At 49.9% G+C, this 24,894-nt stretch overlaps 1 protein-coding gene across 8 annotated transcripts in view; it reads right to left on the minus strand.

Annotated features, from left to right (window-relative positions):
- TNFRSF13B (TNF receptor superfamily member 13B) overlaps positions 1–24,894 on the minus strand; it is a 79,115-nt gene continuing 54,221 nt past the window's right edge. For 5 of the 8 annotated variants that reach the window (XM_037163240.2, XM_037163236.2, XM_053665710.1 and 2 more), the window contains 2 exons: positions 7,453–7,638; positions 1,810–6,935 (listed from right to left, as the gene is read on the minus strand). In XM_037163240.2, the coding sequence (XP_037019135.2) occupies positions 6,679–6,935; positions 7,453–7,638 (443 nt within the window). In that variant the 3' untranslated portion in view covers positions 1,810–6,678. Of the gene's footprint in view, positions 61–1,809; positions 6,936–7,452; positions 7,639–24,894 lie in introns of those variants that run through there. The other 3 variants (XR_008391708.1, XM_053665713.1, XM_053665711.1) reach the window with 3 other exon arrangements.

Raw genomic sequence — 24,894 nt, forward strand, 5'->3', positions numbered from 1 at the left:
GAAACTGGGCCTGAGCTCTGGGGGTGGAACGTTGCAGGTATACGGGACAGTGCATCCGTCCTGAAGAAAACAGAGACAGGAGGGCACTGAAGCGAGCTCAGCGCATCTGCCGTGGGATCCAGCCAGCACTGGTGATTTGTCGTTGACTCTAACAACAGAACATCCACGCTTTGGGGGATGCATGTGTGACCACTGGATCTTTAGCTTGGGTCACAGTCTGTTTTCCATGAGGACCTGGGGGGAAGTTCCTCCTGGTCTGCAAACAAATCTGTCAAGCCTCCCATGCTGCGTGTCCCTGTGATTCTCCACCCTCATAGAGGCTCCTCACTGGGTGAGGAGAGGGAAGCGCCGCTCCTCTGCTGTAATTTTAACCTTCGCTGCCGGGAGACTGGCGGTCAGACTAGAGCACAGAGCCAGGCTGCCTGGGCCTGAAGCCGGTGCTGGCTGTCTTTGGCAGAGCTGCTTGGTCAAACCCAGTCTCCTCATCTTGGAACTGGGGACACTAATAGTACTCCCTCTGTGTGATAGGGTTACTATACAGAAAACCTGAGTTCATATATGTAAAGTTCTCAGAAAAATGCTTGGCATGTAGTAAGATTTACATAAATGGTTTTTAGAAACCGAAACCTGAGATGTGTCAAAGCCTGGGGCTCCTTAGGACCTGCCTTCTGAGTAGCAAGGGAAAATGCAGTTTCTAGCCCATGGGTCGGTCTCCTGGGATACATTTGGTTTTTCCTTTCATTAGCCTTAAAATGAGAAAGTGTCAAAATAAAATAAGAAGGAAAAACCAGGTATTTTGCTAAGCTGGCCCGGGCACTTCCCTTCTGTTGGAAGCAGAGACCCAGTGGCAGACAGCTAGGCCAGTTTTATGCCTGGAACAATTGTTCTCAGGCCTGGCTACCACCCTGGGACCGCCTGGGAGGCGTCCTGCTGCCTGCACCCACCCCAGAGTCTGATTTAATTGGTCTGATCAAGGCATCAGGAATGTTTACACATTGTTTCCCAGAGATTCTAATCCTCAGCTAAGGTTAAGAAACACCAGCCCAAATGGCCTGAGGAAAATCTGAAAGCCAAAAACGCCCAACTGGAGGGTATCTAACCCTTTACAGTCTCCTTTGTTCCAAAAATTATTGGTTGGACAAAAATTCCTTTAGTTTTTTCCATACAGTGGCTCTAGTAGGGCTTAGCTGTCTTCAATTTTATTCAAAGCAATTTTGTTAGATTGTGTTGTGACAGCTGTCATACCAGCGTGCATTAAAAAAAAAGCTTACTGCCCTGGCTGGTGTAGCTCAGTGGATTGAGCATCGGCCTGTGAGCCAAAGAGCCACCAGTTCAATTCCCAGTCAGGGCACATGCCTGGGTTGTGGGCCAGGTCCTCAGAGGGGGGTGCTTGAGAGGCAACCACACCTTAATGTTTCTCTTCCTTTTTCTTTCTCCTTCCCTTCCCCTCTCTCTAAATATAAATAAACAAATCTTTTTTAAAAAAAACATCAAAAATGGTGAATTTTTGTGCAGCCATTTAAATAAGATGGAAGAAAAGATTTCTGTCATACTTATGATTTCACTAAAGGTAAAATGCAATGAAATGCAAAAAACTATGCAGTGTGGAGATAGGGCGCTGTGTCTGATTGAACGTGTCAAAAGTGGTTTTCTAAGTTTCATCCTGGAGGTTTCTTTCTGGACAATGCTCCACAGTCAGGTAGAACAGTTGAGATTAATAGCAATCAAATCGAGACATTAATTGAGAACAATCTATGCTATACCTTGTGGGAGATAACTGCCATACTAAAAATATCCAAATCAATAAAGTTATTGGTGAAAATGAAAAATGTGTCTTTATTTTACAGAAATAACCATGCAAACTTTTTGGCCAACCCAGTAATTTTGAGAAGCTTCTAAAACTGTATCTGATTCAGGGAGAGTTTTAAGGAATCAGGGAGAATCGGAAACTTTGGGAAGGGCATCTTAGAAGGTGGCATTGAAGCTGAAGCCTTCATGGCAGGAGCAGCCCCTCCGACCTAGGTGACAATGGAAAAGCATTCCTAGTAGAAGGAGCAGAAACAGCAAAGGCCCTGGGGCAGGAGTAGGGAATGAAATAACTCTGAGAGTGAGGATGAGTATAGTGGAGGGTGGCAGGTGCTGGAGCATGATACATGCTGAGGTTGAGAGGAAGCCAGGGACCAGACCATGTGAAGCCCAAAGGCCCTTGTAAGAGGCTGGATTTTATTTTGTGTCAGGAACTGATTGGAAGGTTTAAGCAGTGAAAAGACATGGTGTGATGGATATTTTAAAAAGATCTCTCTGGCTTCCAGCTGCCAGCTAGGAAGTAGAGAGCCAGAGAGGAGCCCACTCCTTTCCTAGAAATAAAAAGCTGGATAATCTACAGAGCTGTGTTTTATCTTGAACCCACCCATGCGCTGAAGTTGCAGGGCAGACATTAAGCCTAACATTGCAGGAAGGCAGGTGACTCCAAGGAGACAGGACATGACACCGGCCACCCGCAGCTGTGTGCAGGGAGGAAAGCAGACCAGCCAGGCATGTGGGGAAGAGGAATTCTGCTAAGGCTTTGAAGAACGGCTAGAGGTAGTATGAGTAGAGCTGAGAACTTCAGACAAGGGGAGATGACACCACATGCAGGCTCTTCTTTGCAGACTTCCATAGGACCCTTATAAAAAAGCAAATTCAGGCATACAGTGGGAGACCACACAGAGCTTCTCTCAGGGCACAGGCTTAGGCAGGGATGTGGTGTGGTGCCAGAAGTAAATGCAGCCCCACACAGACTCTTCCACTAGCAAACAAAAGCTGCAAACTACTGAAAAGAGGAAAGAAACCCTGTTGGCCTCAAGATATAGGTGAAAACCCATTGAGGGTGGGAAGAGGGAGAAGGAGGATCCCCTTCACTGTAGTCAGGGACGGGAAAATGTCCTGGGCCTGGAGGGCCACTGCAAAAGCCCAGTCCTCCCACCCAGGATCACAGGGCCTGCCTGAGACTGAGATGGAGCAAGAGGACACACAGCCTCAGGTCAGCAAGCACCAAGTGATGGCCAACTACCACGAAGGAGAACAAAAAAAATGGATAAAGAAGCTTTCGAGGCAGAGGCACACAGAGAAGGTGCAGGGCTGTGAGGAAGGAGTGGAAATACTGGGAACCCAGCCCCCACCCCAGAACATGGACACAGTAGGGGAGTCTGAGCCCTGAGGTGCCCATAGCAACAACAAACCCCACGCCAAGCTGGGTTGACTCCCTCCCTCACACTCTCAGCCTAGCAGGGGAAAAGGTGTGCCCACTTTTAGGCATGGACACTTCCTACTTCAGTCTCTCTATTCAGGTCTGGCATTCAATACAAAATTTCAAGACACACAAAAGAACAAGTAAAATGACACACTACCAATCAACAGAACCAGACTTGGAGATGATCCAGCTGGTGAAAGTATTAGGCAGAAATTTTTAGATAATTCAGATTAATATGTGAAATGTCATAGAAAATGTGGAACACAGCGTGAAAAGATGGGGAGCTTCTGCAGAGAGATGGAACCATGACAGAGTCAATGCAGATTCTAGAAGGAAAACACATGGTAACATGTTGGGAACCACTCTTCCTGGTTTCAGGAGTTGTAACTGCCCCCCCATAGCTAAGACTGAGTGAGCAACCTCTGGAATGCGAGCCACTAAGGAGACAAAGCTTGTCTCTGCTTCCTCCCTTGCCCCCAATGCATAGTCAGTTAGTCAATGATGAGTATGGGCCCTCAGAGGGGGGAAACCTAAGCCAGACATGGTCACTTGGGAGGCCATCATGGAAGGACTCGGGGGGCTGCAACAAAGAGGGAGTAATGGACCCTTGCCCCCCTCCCCCAGCTATTCAGACATAACCCGAGTCCCCTGTCCTCTGGGAGAACCACTTCCTGGCTCTAATCCACTTAAGCCTGAAAACCTGTGATGGGGGAGGCAGTACAGCCCCTTGCCAGCTAGAGTGGGATCTGGGGTGATCAGGCATAAGAAAGAATTCCTAAAAGTCCTGTGAAGCCTGCTTTGCTAAGAGTGCTTTCATCCATATGATAAGGGTCTGAGCAAGAAATGATATGTCTCCCAAAGTTTTTGCAACCCCCTTATCTGACAGACACTAACTCAGACTAAGCCCTCAGATTTCTTTGCAATGTTATCTACTGTTTGATCCTTACCACCTATATTCCTGTGTATTAGAACCCAACATAAGCTATTGAGGAAGGGGCCCCTGACCTTTTTCCTCTGAGAGATTGGCCACCTCTCCTCCCCAAGCAGATCATGTCTTGGTAGTGTTACTTTCATTCGTGGTGGATGGAGGGACTTGCTGGCAAAGTTGCCCCCACAGTAACATATACAGAATGGCTTTTCTGGGCCCATCAGTGAACTCACACAGATGAGGAAAGAATTGGTGAACTTGAAGATTGGTAGAATTTACCCAAACTGAAACACAAAGAGAATAGAGAATTTGGGGAGAAAACAAAATAATAGGATACCAGAGCCATGGGACAATAAACACCAAACAGTTTGAAGAGATAATGGCAAATGATTTTTTAAAAATAAAAAGTATCAAGCTACAGGTCCCAAAATCTCAGACTGCAAAGCAGGATATATAACAAAACAAACCTAAACAAAAAAACACACACACACACACACAAATAAATAAAAAAGCACCTCCTATAGACACAACTGCGCAAACTGCTAGAAAAGGGAAGATGAACATTGTGAAGGCACAGTTACAAAGGAGCAAAGCTGGGGATTTCAGCAGATGTCTTGTCAGAATCTATGCAAGCCAGAGATAATGGAGTAATAAATATCTTTGAAATACTGAAAGGAAAATACTGGCAACCATAAAGTCTATACCCAGAAAAAATATTTTTCAAAAGTGAGAGAAATACTTCTCCAAACTGATACAAACTGAGAATTCATTTCCTGCATGTTTGCACAGTAAGAAATGTTAAAAGAAGTCCTTTAGGTGGAAGGACTATGATACCAGACACTTGAATCTACACACACAAAAACGAGAATTTCCAGAAATGAAAGTAAATACGAAAGGCAATGTTTCCTTATTTTTCATTATGCTAAAATACACCGAACTCCTGCAGCAGACATAGGCACTCTGTGTTGTGACTTTGCAGACTGTGTGCAGGTGGAACACCCAGCATGTGCGTGAGAGGTGGCATGAGGATACCACCCTGCATGGCTCTCTCCCTTGACCTGGAACACTGTAATCTGAATGCTGACTGTGAGTAAAGATGTGTATTGTAAACAACCATTAAAAAATTAGAGGCATAAATAAAACGATTAGTGCTTAGAGGAACAGAGAGTAGAGTGTTGGTTACCAGGGGCTGGGGGGCTGGAGAGATGACACTCAAAGGGTACACACTTAGAGTTATAAGATTAACGAATTCTGGGAGTCTATGATGGCATGGTGATTATAGCTGATAGCACTCCACTATATACTTGAAAAGTGCTAAGTAAATAGATATTAAATGTTCTCACCACAAAAAAAGGAAATGGTAACTATGTGACAGGATCTGGTAGTCATCAATTTGCAATTAATAAGTATCCAACCAACAGCTTAAACTTGCATACTTTTAGGTGTCACTTATGTCTCAAGAAAACCAGGAAGCAGGGCAGGGTTGACCAGCTATGGCCCATGGTCCAGACCCCACTACCCTCCTGAGCAGTTCTACCCAAGCAGGAGTCACCCACCTGTTTCCTTAGCATCTAAAGCTGTGGCTGATAGGACCAAGTGTGTGGGCCCTGCAGCAGGGACTGTGTGGTCCACAAAGTCCAAGGGATTTACTATCTTGTCATTTTTGTTACGGGCAAGATGGCAACAGGGAGGCCAGTGGGGGCTGGTGCAGTCATTGGGTGAAAAGTGACAGGAGCTCAGCTTTCAGTGGCTGTAAAAAGGGGCGAGAATCAGAATATATTTTGGAGAAAGAACCAACTGCCCTTCCTGCCCTTCCTGCCCTTCCTGCCCTTCCTTCCTGCCCTTCCTGTCCTTCCTGCCCTTCCTGCCCTTCCTGAGGAGGCACAGTGGGGAGTGGCTTTGTTAAACCAACAGAAATGCTTCCCCTGGAGATCCAGGCATAGCTGCAGGCACACATGCTCTGCGGGGCCCTTCTGCAGCTGCCCCTCTGCAGTATGCGCCAACTGCTTCCGGCCCCACAAGTCAGCAAGCCCTCTCTGGAGCCTGGTGGACAGGAAACATGTAGGTCCTGGGAAATTGGAGGCTGCAGCTGCATTGTGGGGGAGCCAAGGGAGGCAGCTTGGGAGGTGGGGCCAAAGAATCTTCCCAGCTGAAGACAAGACCGAAATGAGTAGCAGGAAGGAGCCACCACCCTGGAAGGTTTTACTCCTACAAAAGGGCTCTTGGAGACTTGAGTCCAGCAAGCACAGGTGACTTTATTGCAGAAGTGTTTAGATGATGGTGACCTGCAGTAGAGACCTGAGATGAAGACAGTGAGGCCTCCCTCCCACCCTGGCTCCCCTTGCTCTTCCGTCCCCGTTTCCATTGCTCTCCCCCATCTCTCTGCTCCTGTCCCCTTCCTCTCTCTTCCTCCATCTTTCCCTCACTGACCCCTCTCCTCTCCTCTCCTTCTCTCTCTCTGTCTCCCTCCCTCCCTCTCTTTCTTTCCCTTCCTTCGTGCCCCATCCCCCACCTCCTTTCACACAGCTGGGCCCCCATCCTGGGCAGGCCAGCACACAGCCTCCGGAATGCCCTCTGGGGACAAGGACTCCATGCAGGCCCTTTGGGCCACTGCAGGGCTGGGGCAACCACACCTCCCAGTGTTTGTGGGGCTGGGGGCACCCAGCTGATCCGCACTCTCTTGGGTGGGCACCCCGCACTTGGGGAAGCAGAAGCCACAGGTCTCCACAGGTTCCTGTGGCCTGCATGCTGTGCTCCCAGCTTCCATCCTGTGATCTGTGTAGGAAGGGAAGAGAACCTTGGCCTGGGCCCCAACCCCCCTCCTCAGGCCTGTACCCCAGGGACAGCTGGCTGGGTTGTTGGGAGAATAAAATGCTTCCCGCAGATGGCACCCCCTCAAACTCCCAGCCCTCACTTCCCCATGGCCAGCTGTCCAGTGCTGTCCCTCCTGCCTGGGGGCCTGGGTGGGAGCAGGCTTTCACACTCTGCCCCCACACCCCCAGGAAGACCTCCTCCTCCCGTGTTGCCCGGCCTCCTAGGAACCCTCCAGGCCCCTGCCAACCCCGTGACCCTCACCCTACACCTGCTCTTCCTCAGGTGCCCTGTCTCCTTGCCTTTTTTTTGTTCGAACCTGACTCACCAACAAAGGAAGAAGACAGCAAGGTCTCAGACCTCTGCCAGGAAGAGCTGGCCAAATGCCCTCCATTTGGAAGCAGGGAGGCATCATCACAGAGCGAAGGCTGGCAACTCGTCCCACAAGCAGTGGGAGGGGAAGAGCCCCTTTCATGCTCACCCTTGGAGGACTTGGCCCAGGACCAACACAGTCCTGTGGGGCACTGGCAGGAGGACTGGTCCCCACTCCTCTTGAGGAAGCAGGCCATGGCCAAGAGGAAGCAGCAGATGATGGCACCGAGGCAGAGTCCCAGGCTGCTGTAGATCAGGGCCAGCTGGTCGGTACTCAGCATCAGCTGGTCAGTGGCTGCAAGACAGTGGTGAGGCCGGAGTTCAAGAGTGTTACTGCCCTGACCCTTTTCTGAAGTGCTCCCCCATTAGATGGCCGCCCCTGCCCCATAGTCCTCCTTTGCCCTCGTTCGGGCCCCTGCCACCTCCTGCTAGGGATCTGTCTGGCTGCTGGAGGTGGCTCCCGGCCTCACCCTGAGGCCTGGCTGGCATGTGCTCTGGCCCTGGAGGACATCAACATCCTCTACCCCAGGCTGATAGCAACGTCTTCCAGGAGCTCAGACTGGGACCCCTCTCCAGCTGGCCCTGTTGGCTGTCTCCATGTGCTGTGAGCATAGAATAGGGCAGTGCCACAAAAAACTGTACTTGAAAAATAACTAAATAAAATTAATTAAAATTAAAAAAAAAAAAAAAAGAATAGGGCAGTGCCAGGGGCAGACAGATGAGTGATTAGACAGATGAACAGACAGTGGTCTGGGGAGGACATCTTTGTTCTGACCTGTGCTGTCCTCCAAGGAGAAGTGGGTAGCACACTCCTTGGGAGTGAGACAGGCACAATTGCCATTGAATCTGGATGGCAGGTATGAAGCAGGAGAGCCCTGGGAAACGGGGCACTGGTAGCCCTACTTGTTAGGGCCTTGAGCCTCTGGTTTGGGTGCCAGAGGAACACTAAGCCCAGGACCAAAGCCTTCCCCTTGAAATTTCTCACAAATCCAAACTTTTCCTGGGCCCTGGCATTGGGGTGCCTCTTAGGCCCCAGAGTAGAAGGGCAGATGAGCCCAAGTTAATATGATGCGTATATGATATATTCACTTACTGGGGCCGCCTATAAGCTCCCGCTGTGTGCAGGCACTTCCTGCAGCAGCTCCCTTAACCCTCCTGCTCCTAGGAAGGAGGACTGATTACCTGCTTATAAAAACTGAGATATAATTCATATGTCATCAATTCAGCATTTAGAAGTGCCCACCTCAGTGGCTTGCAGTACATTCACAAGGTTGCACAACCATCACTGTTGCCTCCTTTGAGGACATCTGCTCTCCACCTCTGGGACCCACTAGCAGCCACTACCGACCCCCTCCCTGGGTCCTGGCACTGCCTGTTCTGGACATTTCATGTGAATGGAATCAGACTACAGGTGACCTGTGTGTCTGGCTTCTTTTACTTAGCATGTTTCTGAGGCTCATCCATGTAGTGTGGGTCAGGACTTCACTCCCTTTTATGATTGGATAAGATGTCACTGTATGGTTATACCACATTGTGTTTATCCATTCATTTGTTGATGGACATCTGGGTTGTTTCTACCTTTTTATATTATAAATAATGCTGCTGTGGACATTTGTGCAAGTGTTTGTGTGAATGCATATTTTCAACTGCCTTAGGTATATATACCTCGGAGTAGAACTTCTGAGTCATGAGTACACTCTCGGTTTAACATTCTGAGGAACTGCCAGACTTTTCCACAGTAGCTGCACCATTTTACATTCTATTTGGCATTAAAAAAAAAAAAAAACCCATCTCAAACTTACCCATTCCCACTCACGGGGCTGCAGCTGGGAGTGAGTCTGATGGACTGTAGGCCAGAGCCCTGAGCTGGTCACACAGAGGCCATGAGGGTGGACACTGCCCTCTTTTTCCTACAGCTCCATAGAGCCTGTAGTTTTATCAAGTGATGCTTGGAAATGTGTCACTGTGATATTTACAGAGGGAGAACAAGAGCTCTAGGTGGCTAATGCCCCCACCCCAGGCTAGTAGTGCAGAACTTTGGGGCCCACACCCAGAGCTCTACCATGTTGGGAACCGCCCTACCTGATTTCAGAAGCTGTAAACCCCATGGGTAAGGCTGAATGAACGACCTTGGGACCATAAGCCACTAAGGATACAAAGCTCATCTTCCCAGATGGGATCCCTCCTCTGCCCCCTTTACTTCACCCTGTCTGGCCCCAGGCAGATGACTGGTTAGCCAATGATGGGTAAGATTCCTCAAGGGAGGGACAACCTAAGACAGGAACAGTTTCAAAGGGGCCCTCAAGGAAGGACTTGGGGGCTATAGAAAAAGGGGGTGATGGATCCTGGCCCCTCAGCTTTGACATGGCCTGAGTCCTCATTCTGTATGCAAGATGTCTCCTAATCTCTTGGCTGCCTTACTTCCCCTGCCCGACTTAAGCCTGAGACAATGCCAGAGGGTGGTGCAGCCCTGGGCAGGAACAGGTGGGTTCCCTGGGGCTTTCAGGCCTAAGAAAGAATACATAAAATCCTGTGAAATCTGCTTTGATAATATCCTCAATTTAAATGATATGAGTCCAAGCATAAAATGAGTTTGTTTCCCAAAGTTTTATTGTCCTTTAGCTAACTGACCCTGACTTGGAATAAGCCCTCATAGTTCTTTATCTATTGTTTGATCCTTACTGTTAGGATGGGGGGGGGGGGGGGGTAGGACAAAATGGCGGCTGAACTACAACCCGGAAAAGACTGCTGAGGTCAAACCAGGGAGCCGAAAGGGCAGGCTTTGCCAAAACGAATATCCACATAGCAACCTGAGCCACCAATGATATATTGCCGCTTTGTTCAATGGGGACCAATCCCCATCTCCCATGAAGAGAGCCAACCAAAATAAAACCCCACCATATTTCCTACTTGGGGGCAACTTCCCCAGCCCCACTCTTTGGACTGGGGAACCTCGCCTGGGTGTGCAAACCCCAATAAAGCTCTTTATTGCCTGACTTTGTGGCTGATTGGCATTTCTTCCTCAGCGGAGCCTAAGAAAACCTTTTATTTGGTGCCAAAACCCAGGAGGAGTTGTTGTCTGCTGAAGACCATTCCTCTCCCCAGTCCCCAAGGAGGCCTCGCGGCCACCCCACCAGTCCAGACTAAGAACCAGGGTACGTGCTGCTGCCCTTAAATGTCTGGTCCCCAAATGCCAATTCCTGGCCCCCATCTGCTAAGAGAGACTGCTCTCCACCAAAACTGGAGCACTGCATTGGGGTGACCCTTCTGGGAGGCACTGCCCTCCCCTGCTGAGAGGTTCTGGGCACCAGAGGAGACATCCCTGGACCCAGACCCCCATTTTTACCAGACCGGACCAGCAGATTGGGTTGAGGGACACTGATTCCCATTTGCTGATCCTCATGGGACCAGGAATGGGAGGGCAGGAGTCCAAGCCAGATCCTAAGTCACCTCTAGGGTGCCTTCTGAAGAATTTGAAAGTAATTGACCCTGGTCTCAAGCAAAAACGGCTGATTTTTCTATCCACTGCAGCCTGGCCGTTATATCAGCTCGATAATCGTGAAACCTGGCCTCCTGAAGGCACTTTCGACTTCGTTACCCTTACTGACCTAGATAATTTTTGCAGATGGACTGGCAAATGGTCTGAGGTCCCCTACATTCAGGGCTTTTGGGCCTTGCGCTCCCACCCGGATCTGTGCACCCAATGCTCCACAGACCAAGTTCTCCTTACCCGAGGGAAACCTGAACCTGTCCGGCCTCCTAAGCCTACTGCCCCAGAGCCTCCCTCCTCCTTTTCTGATTCCCCGGAAGATCTTGCTTCCCCTCCCTCTCCCCCCTCCTTATCAGCTCCCGCCAACAGCTACTCCAGCCCTGGCCCTCCTCTCTCAACCAGATTCTCCCCCTCCCTCTGAAGACCTTTCTTCCCAGTTAGCTCACAGACTCGCTCCTGCCTGAATCTAGAGCCCCTAAACTCCCATATTTGCCCCCTTCTGGGAGTGGTGGAAGCAGAAGGTGTCATTTGGGTCCATGTCCCTTTTCACTAACTGCTCTCTGTTCAATTGAAAAACGCCTAGGCTCATCCTCCACTAACCCTACCAATTTTATCAGGGAATTCCAGTACCTGGTCCAGGCTTGTGACCTCACATGGCATGACCTGCACATCATTTTAACTTCCACCATGACCCCGGACAAGCGCAACCGCATCCGGACTGCAGCTAGGGCTTATGCAGACCAAACCCATGCCACCAATCCCCTCATGCCAGTAGGGGCTGAAGCCATGCCAGAGGCTGAACCAGGCTGGAGCTACCAGGTAGGACAGGCAGGTCGGAGATGCTGCAACCAAATGGTCGAGTGCCTGATAGCAGGTATGCACCAATCTGCCCAGAAAGCAATCAATTATGATAAGCTCAGAGAGGTCACCCAAGGCCCCAGAGAAAATCCGGCGCACTGTTTTTCAACAGACTAACCGAGGCAATGGTGCTCCATACCTGCCTTGACCCGGCTTCTAATGCTGGGGCCACTGTCTTAGCTACTCACTTTATCTCCCAGTCAGCCCCAGATATTAGAAAGAAACTGAAAAAGGCCGAGGATGGCCCCCAAACCCCATCTGAGATCTGGTAAATATGGCATTTAAGGTTTTCAATAACCGGGAAGCAGAGGCTGAGGCTGCCTGCCAGGCTCGCCTACAGCAAAAGGTGGCCCTGCAAACCCAGACCATGCTAGTGGCCCTGCTGCCAGCAGTAAACACCAGCTTGGGTGAGTCTAAGTTGAGGCCAAAGAACACCCCACTGGGGGCCTGTTTCAAGTGTGGCAAAGAAGGGCACTGGGCCCGCTAGTGTCCTCAACTTTGGCCACCAATGAATCCTTGCCCAGATTGGTGACAGCTTGGCCACTGGAGGGATGCCTGTCCCCTTAGGGGCTCATCCCCAGCGCCTCCACGCAGGGGACCAGCTGATCAAGGTGCGGACTCTTCCCTGCCTGCGCTGGAACTTCTCAGACTCCTGGGCAATTGAAGCAGCCCAGACTCGAAGACCCCCATCACCTTCACTGAGCCCAGGGAAACGCTGCAGGTAGTGGGTAAGTCCATCTCTTTCCTAATGGACATGGGGGCTACCTACTGTGTTTTACCATCTTTTTCAGGACCTCTTACTCCTTCCCAGATCTCAGTCATGGGGGTTGATGGGACACCATCTTACCCACGGCAAACCCTCCTGCTTAGCTGCAGTCTGGATGGCTTTCCCTTTTCCCATTCATTCCTTGTTATACCCTCCTGCCCTATTCCCCTTCTAGGACAGGATGTTCTCCAATTATTAGGCGCCACTCTTCAGATCGCACAAAACCCAACCCCTTCCTCCTCCTTATCCTCCCACTGTTGGAAAACCCAACTCCTCCTCCATCTCCACCCATTTTCCCTTTCCTTGTCAACCCACAAGTATGGGACACTTCTATCCCAACCGTGGCTTCTCATCACCACCCACCCCCCGTAGTCATCTGCCTGAAACAGCCCAATGTTTTCCCATCCCGACCCCAATTTCCTGTCTCCAACCAACACGTAAAAGGACTACAGTCTATCATCACCCACCTCCTAGACCAGAAATGGCCAGCCTCGAGCCCCTCCCCTCTGTGCCCCCCTGACAGCAGGAAGTAGACGGATCCAACACGGTGCTCCTTATCCTATCAAAAAGGTTGGAATATTAGGATGGGGGGGGGGGTAGGGCAAAATGGCGGCTGAACTACAACCCGGAAAAGATGGACGTCAAACCAGGGAGCTGAAAGAGCAGGCTTTGCAAAAACGGATATCCACATAGCAACCTGAGCCACCAATGATATATTGCCGCTTTGTTCAATGGGGACCAATCCCCAGCTCCCATGAAGAGAGCCAACCAAAATAAAGCCCCGCCACATTCCTTACTTGGGGGCGACTTACCTAGCCCCACTCTTTGGACTGGGGAACCTTGCCTGGGTGCGCAAACCCCAATAAAGCTCTTTATTGCCTGACTTTGTGGCTGATTGGCATTTTTTCCTCGGCAGAGCCTAAGAAAACCTTTCACTTACTGCCTGACAGTGATTGATGAGCTTTACCTGTATTCCTGTGCAAACAGACCCAATAAAAGCCCATTGAGGAATAGGCTCAAAGCCCTTCTCCTTTGAGAGATTGGCCACCTTTCCTCCCCAAACAGATCATGTCTTGGTAGACTTATTCTCATCTGTGGTGGATGGGGGTTGGGGGGGAGGGTCAGGGGGGGACTCTGTGGGTAGAGATTCTGTGGGAGCAGCAGACTCTGTGGGTGCTATGCATCTGGAGATTGGGGCCTTGAGAGGTGAAGGGTCCTAGGGAAAGTTCATAGGGCACAGAGCAGAGCAAGGTGACATCCACATTTCTCAACCCCTAGGACTCTCCATCTGTTTGTCCCATACTTGCCTCTGGAATAAAGTAAAAGCATCACACTGGCTGGATCAACATCAGAGATGCAATGTCTAGCTACCACATTGCTGCAAAGTACAAATGAACTTCCATGTTGATTCGAAGAGAAAGACCACCTCATACACTGGAATATTTCAAATGTTTTCAGCATGAATTCCAACACCCAGGCTGATTTTTAGACACTTAGTGAGTGTTTGGAGATGGCCCCCAAACCACCTTCCCACATCCTGCCCTTCATACCAGGCTGGGCTGGGCCTCACTAACCAGGAGAATGCTGCCAAGGTGTTCTGGGCCGGTCCTGCGGCCCAGGCCCTGCAAGGGCCTGGAAGCCTCAGCTGCATTGCGGCTCCTCTGTGAGCCCTGAGCCATATGATGGACCTGCCACGAGCAGAGGCTGCACCGAGAGGGGGAGGCATCTCAGCTTCTGTGCTGAGCCTCCCTGCCAAGCTACTAGCACTGTCTGCCTGAGACTGCAAGGAGACTGCAAGCAGCAGCAGCAGCACTGCCCAGCCGAATCTGATCACTCACAGAATCATGGGAAAAATACAACAGTTATTTGTAGGCCACTAAGTTTGAGGTGGCTTTTGGATGTCTCAGTAGTTGACCAGAACAGAGATTCTGCTCTGGAGGGAATGAAGGACTTATCCCATCTCCTCATCATCCCTCTGTTCAGACCAGTGATTTGAGGTTTCCTGTGGGAGATGAAACAAGTTCCTGCCTGGCAATCTACACATAAGACAAACTTTTCAAAGCCTCTGGAGTAAGAGAAAAGCAAATTAAAACTACAAAAGGTGTCACTTTCCAGTGTCTCAGAGAGAGGCACCTCAATCCTTGGTGGGGGAGGGGGTGGCCTCTTTCGAGGGCCATTTGAACCACCTACCAACTTTGCAAACGCACTTTCCTGATCTTGTGGACTCAGCAACTTTACCTCCAGGTGCGCCCCCTCACAGACACAGGCTTTCATTGCAGCAGCATCCGTAACAGCAAAGCTTGTGGCCTAACTGCCCATCGGCAGGAAAACATTGAATGGGCCCTAGCACACCCACAGCATGCGCTGCACCCGTCACAGAAACAAGTGTGGCACATTGTTTGTCCTGAGATGGAACTGTCCCCCAGAGACAGGGAGTGGTGACAGAGAAGTGAGCATTCCAGCACCTCCATGGCTAGGAAACACACAGGTTTGTATACACCTTAGATGAGAATATGTATGAATGACAAACAAAAAACTAGGAGCGGGCACTGCTCCTGTGGAGAAAAACTGGCACTGGAGGTGGGATGAAGACCTTTCCCCCAGTTTTTCAAATACTTTCTTTTAAAAATGATCTGTGTGGCCCTGGCTGGTGTAGCTCAGTGAATTGAGCACGGGCCTGTGAAGCAAAGGGTCGCTGGTTCGATTCCTAGTCAGGGTACATGCCTGGGTTGCAGGCCAGGTCCCCAGTAAGGGACACATGAGAGGCAACCACACATTGATGTTTTTCTCCCACTCTTTCTTCTTTCCTTCCCCTCTCTCTAAAAATAAATTTAAAAAATATTTTAAAAAAAGATTTGTGTGTATCAGCTATTCAAAGGAGAAAAATAACTCAAAGCTGCTCACACTTCTAAAGATTCAGGTTAAAGACTGACCAGAGGATGGGAAAGACAGAGGTCCAGGAGCTCACGGGGCCACTGCCTGGAGAGCTGCCTCATGCTTCTTTCCGCACTGCGTGGGCAGTTCAGTCACCACTAGGTCTGGCCAGGGGCAGGGCCTGCTCGACTCTCTGCAGTGAGGGCTCCACAGGACAGAGGCCTTACAAGTGCGTCATTGTGTGTGCTGGCTCCAGGAGCACAAGTTTACACTCGCAGGTTTTTGTCAGAAAAGGGATGCATTCTCTGTCCTGGTCTGAAAATCAAGTGCTGGGGTCACAGCCCATTGAGGTGCAGTTCCAGAGCACCACCAGCTGGGGCAACACGCACAGCTTCTGACTGCTGGCCCCAGAGCACAGTTTATTTCCAAGCTGTTTCTTGTTTTGGATTTGTTTTGTTTCTTGGCTGTCTCCAGAGCCATCTCTCATCTAAAAATAAAATTACCTCAAACTACGGCTGCCCTCAGCTCAGGCTCAGGCTGGCCAAGTGGGTAGCATTATATAACTTGTGGCTCAGGGGCAGAGCAAAGAGTCTTTGTGGGGCTTGGCCAAGAATGCAGGCAGCCAGTAGCCTCAGACAGGGTAACCAGGGCAAGGAGGTGGGGCTGTGAGCATGGGTCCGGCAGCCACACCTGCTCAAGTTGAATGTGGCTTTGGACATTATAGTCAACTTCAGGCCTGTTTCTGTTCTGTAAAATGGATATGATATTCCGGTCTCTCAGCAGATGCTTGGCACATGTGAGGAGTACATGTGAAAGCATATGAGAGTGGAAGGTTCTGGCCAATTTCGAAGCACCCCCACAGCTCAGCTAGCAGGGGATTCGTCCTGGGAGCAGAAGTGGGTCTGGGGCAATGGCTGTGTGGCTTCTGGTGTGTGAGGCGTTCTCCTTCCTCACAGAAGACTCAGCACAGGGCTCATGGGAAACATCCATGCAGATGACGCACCCATCTTGCACAGCATCTTGCACTTGCCCATCTTCCCCACGTTCTACACATGCTGGGGATATTGGTTGAATGTTTGCACTTGGGGAGGGGGGCGTTCACATAGAACACCTTCCCCAGTCTCGTGTGTGTGTGTGTGTGTGTGTGTGTGTGTGTGTGTGTGTGTGTGTGTGTAAGAGAGACACCTGCTAGGGAGGGGGTAGGGGAGAGACTGTTTCCAGAATGCCACATCCCCCATTCCACCCACTACCCAACTGAGGCCTGGGGTCCCCAAGTTCCCATTCTTTCTGGTGCCACTTTTCCTGAGGGTGGACCCCTGAAGACACACTCACAGCTGCAGCAGAACCGGGTGAGAGGGCAGCAGGAGACTACACAGACTGTCAGTAGCGACTCCTGTCTCAGCTTCTCCCTGGCCTTGGGTCATGACCATGGCCTTTCCAGGGACTCAGATTCTTCCGTTAACAAAGGAAGTGCTGAGTGCAGTTCCAGCTCCTGCCCTTGCCAGGCCTCCCTCCACAGCCTGCACTCCCCAGAGTCGCCTCCTTTTTTGCACCTCCATTCCTTCACCCTCTCCTCTCTGGCTTCTGCCTGCAATGTTTCATCAAGCAGATTTCACTGTTCAGCCCTGGAAGGCAGGGGCATGTGGGGCTGCTCCACTGTGACATCATACGCTGAAGTCAGGATGAGGGAACACAGTGACGGGAGTTAAGAGACAGCAGCCCACACCCTGAGGTAAACAAACAAAAAGCCAACAGCAGGGACATCATGTTCAGCTTCAGTTCCCAAATGAAAGGAAACCTTGAGCAATTCCTGACACAAAAGTGGCATTGTCCCTGACCCCACAGTGCTGATCCCTGACTTTTCTGGATGCAACCACAGCATAAAACAGCTGTTTCCCACCCTGCACAAATGCCCACAAACCATTGAACTTCCACTGTTTCTTTTCTTCGCACACCTGCTGAGTGAAGGCAGCCTTGCTCCCTTCTCTCCTCCAATCCCTCCCCACCCTGCACCACCAGCAGGCACTCCTCACCTCCTGCTGTCCTGGACACTGCTGGCCCAGCTTCCCCATACCCTCCTCTGGCTCCAGTCACACTGCCTGCCACCTGCCCATGGGGCTCTGGGCCCAGGCTGGACACCCTGAACTTTTTGCAGAATGTATGGGGCCTGAATGGCCCTGCCTTCCACATTCTTATCTGGTGGGAATGGGTGAAAATGGACCCAAAAGTGCATTAAAGGACAGGTGGCAAGGCCAAATGGGGAAGGAGGCCTGGCTTACTGCCTCAGGGATGGTGAGAGAGGGAATCTCTGCTTGTGGAGTGGAAGAACCCACTGCTCTTGCCCATTTTCTCTGGTCAGGGGCCACCTCCATCCAAGGACACCTGGAAATGCCCTTCATAGGGTTCCCTGATCTTGTGGCCAGAGCTGGTGGACACTTGCACCTTCTCTGTGGTGTGACCAACTTCAAAACCTTTCCTCTTGGTTTGTCCTCATGGGCACACAGCTCATCAGGCTCTGCTCCATCCCAGGCCTCTATGGACTCTCTCCTGACCCTCAGGTGCAAACCACCCCCCACATAGGGTCTCCCCCTCCATCCTTTCTCCTCTCACATGGGGGTCCCTCAGTAACCTTTTCCATTCCTGTGGCTACAGCTGACATATTCTAGGCCAGTGAAATCTAAGCACTTCAGGTAAGATACTCCCCAGATCCCTAATCCATGTGGTGGTCCTGGCTGCCCCAAGGCTGGCATCACCTGCCCATGGGAGGACCCAACTCAGGGTTCTTAGGCTCCCTCCTCCTCACTCCATGCAGCAGGTTGAATGGTGCCCAACCCCCATACTGAAGATGTGCCCTCTCATAAACTGCAAATACAACCTTATTCGGAAGAAAGAATGTAACTTTTTTCCACCTTTGCAGGTGTAAGTTAAGGGTCTGGAGATGAGATCATCCTGGATTAGCATGGTTCAATGCTAAATTAAATAACAAATGTCCTTAGGAGAGAAGGAGAGAAGACACACACACAGGAGCAGCCATCTGACAAAAAAGGCAGAGACTGGAGTGATGTGACCACAGGCCAAGGAATGCCTGGAGCCACCAGGAGCCAGGAGCCAGGAAGGATCCTCACCCAGAGCTTCCACAGACTTCCAGCCTCCAGAACTCTTGAGAGCATGTCTGTGTGCTTCAAGTCTCTAGAACTTGCTGGGCACCATCCCACATTCTCAAAACCCAGAATGAATCGGGCCTCCTGAGACTTCTGTGGGGACTGTGAGGCCCGAGTCTGTTGGCCAGGGAGGTGGGGCTAGAGGCCAGGTGCCCGGGGTGGGGTGGGGGGGATGGTGGCTGGTGAGGGCCTGCCTTGCATCACCACCCAGAGCTCCTGGCTTGAGACTCCAGGGCCCCTGGGGAGGGTCTGGGGGCTCCGTGGACCTGGATAGGAAAAGCAAATCTTCATATTCACTGGTGACCAACGGAAAGTTAGCCTTTGCTTCCAATGTGAGCAGAGGCCCCAGACCCCAGTTTGAGCTGTGGCGGTGCCCTTGTCACAAGCAGAGTCACAGGGATCCCCATATCTTACCACAGCAATTTGAGGCAGCCCAAGATGCTCCTGGAAACCCCAGGCACCCCAACCCACCACTCCATCTTGTTATTGAAGATGGAGAAACTCATACATTCACTCTTATATAGCAACATGGGCAATATTTTGGTATTATTTAATATTTAATTTGGGACTTCCACCAAGATAGAGGCATAGGTGGAGACGCCGTGCTTTCTCATACAACCAAGTTTAAAGACAATAAAATATTAGCAACAGAAAACACAGCCAGAACACAGAAAATTGAACTTTTCAGAAGTCCGATAACAACAAATTCTTCAGCCTGACCAGTAAGAGAGGCGAAACCAGCAGCTGGCAGAGTGGGATTGCACAGGAAAACTCAGTCAGATGGACTCAGGCGCGCGGATCCCAGGTGTGGGGTTGCAAAGGGCTGACCCAGTGAGCGACCGGCGGATCCGGCCGAGAGTGAAGGGCGGCGGGTTGACTGTGCTGGCGCATTCCTGCACAGATAGACCGGTGAGGCAGTGAGCCGGGACTGAGTGGGTCCCAGTGAAGGGAGACAGCAGAGACAGCCGCCATTTCCCAGCTCTGACCCGCCCCCACATACAGCGTCACAACCCAGCGACCTGAGCAACCCTACCCCGGTGAACACCTAAGGCTTTGCTCCTCACCCAGCGGCAGGAAGCAGGAGAGACGGCCGCCATTTCCCAGCTCTGACCCCACCACCACATACAGCATCACAACCCAGTGACCCTGCCCTGGAGGCCCTGCCCCGCCCCTAAGGCTTCGCTCCTCATACTTAATGGGCCCGAACAGACCAAAAATGGCTCAAGAAGATCTCAAAGCCCCAGAACCCATAAATCTAAGTGACCAAGAAATAGCAAAACTTTCAGATGCACAGTTCAAAACACTGGTGATCAAGATGCTCACAGAACTCGTTGATTTTAGTCACAAATTAGAGGAACATATGAAGGCTAAACTAATTGAAATGAATGGCAATGCACAGGAAACCAATAGTAATGGAAAGGAAACTGGGACTCAAATCAAAGGAGTGGACCAGAAGGAGGATAAAAATGACCAACCAGAAAAGAATGAAGAAATAAGAATTCAAAAAAATGAGGAGAGACTTAGAAACCTCCAGGACATCTTTAAATGCTCCAACATCCAAATTATAGGGGTACCAGAAGGGGGAAAGGAACAGCCACCAGTGGAAAACTTATTTGAACAAATAATAAAGGAGAATTTCCCCAATCTGGCAAAGGAAATAGACTTCCAGGAATTCTAGGAAGCTCAGAGAGTCCCAAAGAAGTTGGACCCAAGAAGAAACACACAAAGGCACATCATAATTACATTAGCCAAGATTCAAATGAAGGAGAGAATCCTAGAAGCAGCAAGAGATAAGGGGACAGTCACCTACAAAGGAGTTCCCATCAGACTGTCAGCTGATTTCTCAAAAGAGACCTTACAGGCAAGAAGGGGCTGGAAAGAAGTATTCCAAGTCATGAAATCCAAAGACCAACATCCAAGATTCGTCTATCCAGCAAAGCTTTCATTTAGAATGGAAGGGCAGATAAAGTGCTTCTCAGATAAGATCAAATTCAAGAAGTTCATCATCACCAAGCCCTTATTATATGAAATGTTAAAGGGACTTATCTAAGAAAAAGAAGATAAAAAAGATGAACAGTGAAAGGACAGCAAATGTACAGTTATTAACAACCACATCTAAAACAAAAGCAAACTAAAAGGACAGCTAGATCAGGAGCAGAACCATATAAATGTAGATCTCGTGGAGGGTTAGCAACAGGGGAGTGGGAGAAGGAGAAGGGGGGAGAAGGCACAGAAAATAAGTAGCATAGACGGTAGGTAGAAAATAGGGGAGGGCAAGAATAGTATGGGAAATATAGAATCTAAAGAACTCGAAACACATGGTCATAAACTAAAGGGGGGGAATGGTAGGGGTGAGGGGTACAGGGTGGAGGGGAATGAAGGGGGGAATAGAACAACTGTAATGGCGTAATCAATAAAAAAATATATTTAATTTGGCTTACTATTTTGAGGCACTATTTTGTCAGTATCTAAACATCATTGGTTTCTTTGTAACCCTATGTGTTGTGTTTGATGCACTTTAGAACGTTATTCCAAGATGGGGTTTACAGGCTCTCTGAGCCAAGGTACCATGGGCCTGGGGACTGCTGCATGAGATACATGCAGAGCTGGCCCAACATCAGGTCCTTTCCGTCCCACCAACCCCATGTCAGTGCATTGCCCCTCTGCCTCCATCCCAGACTGTTGTCATCTGTGGCCTCCATTATTGCCAGAAACTGCCTCTTGCAGGGTCCCTGCCACCACAGCTACTCTCTGTCCCCAGGGACACAGTCCAGTTCAGGCTCCTTACCCATGGCTGCTCACCTGCCTCCAGGAGCACACCAGTCTGCCCGTTCAGGGTCTGGCAGGCAGGGCTCTCTGGCGTCTGGCATCTGACTCCTCTCTGGGCCTTCTTCAGCTGCCCCTGAAAGCTTGCCCTCCTCCGTCTCAGTCCTCCCTGTGCATGGCGCCCCCCGACCCATGGCAGAAAGCTCCTCTCAGCCTGAAGTCACCTACCATCTGTCTCCTTGGAGTAAGTAGTCAGACTCCACAGTTTGGTGTTCAAGGCTTCCCTGTCCGCTCCCCATCTGGGCCAGCTGAAAGGAAGGCCTGCGTGCTCCCTGCTTTGATGCCAATGGCAGATTCAAACTACATAAGGCCCTACCGCACAGGGGAACACATGCATCCAGCCCCAGCCACCAGGAAACCCCAGCCTGGGCACCTTCCCCATGCTCTTCAGCCACTGCCAGACAAGCATGGGAGCCCACCCTGCTCTCCCTGCTGACAGCCTCGTCACTGTGTTACAGTCTTCCATACCCTCTGGGCCAGTTGAGTGGCACCATCTGTCTCAGTACCCAGAATATTCCCAAATTTGGGTGGAGATCCTTCCTGCTTTTGCAGAGGGGCCATCATGCTTCCCAGCCTGGGACTCCCTGATGCAGGTTTAGTCTCATTCTGCTCAGATCTCCAAGTATCTACCATAATGCCCTCCTAGCCCTCCATGGCTCCATTCCTTCACCTCACAGCATTTGCATGCACTGTTCCCTTCCTCCACCTTGTCTCTTAAACACATATTTTCTTTTTAAATGAGCAGCTACTATATGCTGTGTGGGCTCTCACTTATTTTCAGACTAATCACTTAAAATCTTCTCAACTCCACGAAGTCACATGATCTCGGTCTCACAGAACAAAGGCTCAGAGAGGTGAAGTAACTTGCTCTAGATCACACAGTTACTGAGGGGTAGAACCTGGGCCTGGCTCCAAAGCCTACACCATCACCCAGTCTGTCTGGAGTGTGATGTGGGGCAAGGAAGGGACCATGCACTGAGTTTAACTTATCATTTGCATGAGTCTTGCCCATCTGCTGTCTGTCCCATCAGACTGTGACTTGTGTGGGGCTGGGGACAGAATAGGCCTTGCTCAAGCTGCCTCCCCCATTCACATCATGCCCTCTGCAGTAATTAATCATATTAATGAATGACAGTCTGAGAGAACAAATGAGAGACCTGAAGCAGGGTTGAGCTAGGGCCTACAGTGGTGAGGAGTGAGTAGGGATGGCAGGATTTGGGGAACCCACCATTATGTGTAGCTGGATGTAGCCTGGTCACACATAGTATCCTGCAGTCCCTGCCCTCAAACAGGCCCATACCTGGTCCCTCTCCTGGGCATGTGGCCCCATGTTTCTGTTTATAATCTACACTAGTCCCAGCTCCTGCCCTTCTAGCACACAAGGAATCAGAGAAAAGAGCAGAACAGACATAATCACAGAACTCTGGAGAGACCTGGAGCTGGGCAGGCACTGCAGGACTGGGAGCCAGGGGACCCTACAAGGGCTGATGGTGTTCTACCTCCAAGCCGTGGTATGAGTGCAACAGTTGATGCAAGCAGGGTCAGGCATGGCCATGCTGACTTAACTGTCTCCCCACCATGACCTTACACAACCCCATCTACTACTCATCCTGGAAGATCCATCCCCAGAACCAAAATGAGGCTCCCAGCTTCCACCCAGTGCCCTCCAAGGATGGGCCTTGGCTGGTGGTCACAAACAGGAATAACAAAAAGTGTTCCATGGGCAGCAGGTCACCTTCAGGGAGTGATATCCCATGGACACCACTCTGGGATTTTGCTCTTAGAGTGGAAAAACTTCGAACCCATAGACTGAGCCTGAATCCCAGTTCATTATGCATTTGCTGTGCAACTTGCAGCAAGTAGCTTCAAATTTTGAGACTTAGTTTCTTGATCTGTCAAGTGGGTAGGATTGATCCAGATGGGAATGTATTGCCTCAGAGGTGGGAAGGGTTCCAGGTTTGGCTAGAAGAATCAGATATGTCACCGGCTGCTCGGCAGGCATACAAGTCACCAGATATGGGGGTAGCAGGCATGGCCTCCTGCTTCTAAGGTTCAGCTTATCGCCCCTCTGTACCCGTGCCCTCTGCATGGCAATCTTCAATTCCTCCCATGAGAAAGAGGCTGTGCTGGATTAAAACCCACAACTCACCATGGCTACAAATTTATTTGCCTCTTCTCCCCTGAAGAGATGGCATGTATTTGCCCTTCCTTAAACCCAGCTGGCTTTGCCACTTGAGAATGCAGAAGGCATAATCCAATTCAAGTTTCTAGCCCAGGCATCAAGAGGCCTTGCATTTTCTACCCCTTCCATTTCTGCCATCAGGACCACCTTCCCAGACCATTGATCCAGGAGGAGGATGAGAGACATATGGAGCAGAGCCACCTTTAGCTGGGCCAGCTGAGCACAAACTGGCCCCAGACAAACCACAGAGTCATGAGGAATAATGAGCCACCAAGTTCTGGTATTTTGGCACTAGGCTCTGGCCTCATGGAAATGATATTATGAGGAAAGTCACAGCAATGGAAAGAAACCAACAGGCCCTCTGGGAGCTTCAGACCTGTTGCTTTTCCACTAACCAGCCAAGAGCAATGTAAGCACCAAGTGTTTACGGATCCACATCACACCCCCTCCTATACTTTCTGACACCACAGAGTAGGGGAGGTGAAGCAAGAGGTGTTTTCTGGGAGGATAATTAGATCATTTTTAATGCTTGGCACTTGGTAGATGCCCACTTCAGGGGACACTTCTCATCATGTCCAAAGTGGCACACACAACCCATAAAAGGGACACCCTGGTTAAGTACTAGGGAGATGAGTCATAGGGACCCACAGGAAACCTACTTCATAAGGTTTCCCTGGCAAGACTGGAAGATATAGCAGATCTACCTAACACGTAGAAACAAACAGAGGATGCGGTCAATGTGAGGGGACAGAGGAACATGTCCCATCTGAAAGAACAGCATAACATTTCATTAAAAAACAAAAACAAACAAAATGGAGTCAATTAATCTACCAGGAGCTGGTACCTGAAAAGAAGATAAACAAAATTGATATGCTATTACCCAAACTAATGAAAAAAAGAGAGTGAGGGCCCAAATAAATAAAATCAGAAATGAAAGGGAGTGATAACTGGTACCACAGAAATAAAAAGGATTAATATGACCAATTATATCCCAACAAATTAAATAACCTGGAAGAAATGGATAAATTCCTAGAAACATATAATCTTCTAAGTCTGAATCAGAAAGATACCTACCAATAAAATCAAATCAGTAATCCAAAATCTTCCACCAAACAGAAGCCCTGGACCAGATGGCTTCACAGGTGAATTTCACCAAACATTAAAAAAATTACAACCTATTCTCAAACTGTTCCAAAAAGTTGAAGAGTAGATAGAGTCCCAAACTCATTTTACAAGGCTAACATTACCCTGATATCAAACCAGACAGACACTACAAAAAAACTTTAGGCCAACATCCCCAATGAACATAGATGCAAAAATCCTGAACAAAATATTAGCAAACCACATTCAGCAATATATTAAAAAGATCATACGTTATAACCTGGTGGGATTTA

This window comes from Artibeus jamaicensis, unplaced genomic scaffold (genome assembly GCF_021234435.1).
Source record: "Artibeus jamaicensis isolate MK-2021 breed Jamaican fruit bat unplaced genomic scaffold, CSHL_Jam_final contig_419, whole genome shotgun sequence".
NCBI classification, from domain to species: domain Eukaryota; kingdom Metazoa; phylum Chordata; class Mammalia; order Chiroptera; family Phyllostomidae; genus Artibeus; species Artibeus jamaicensis.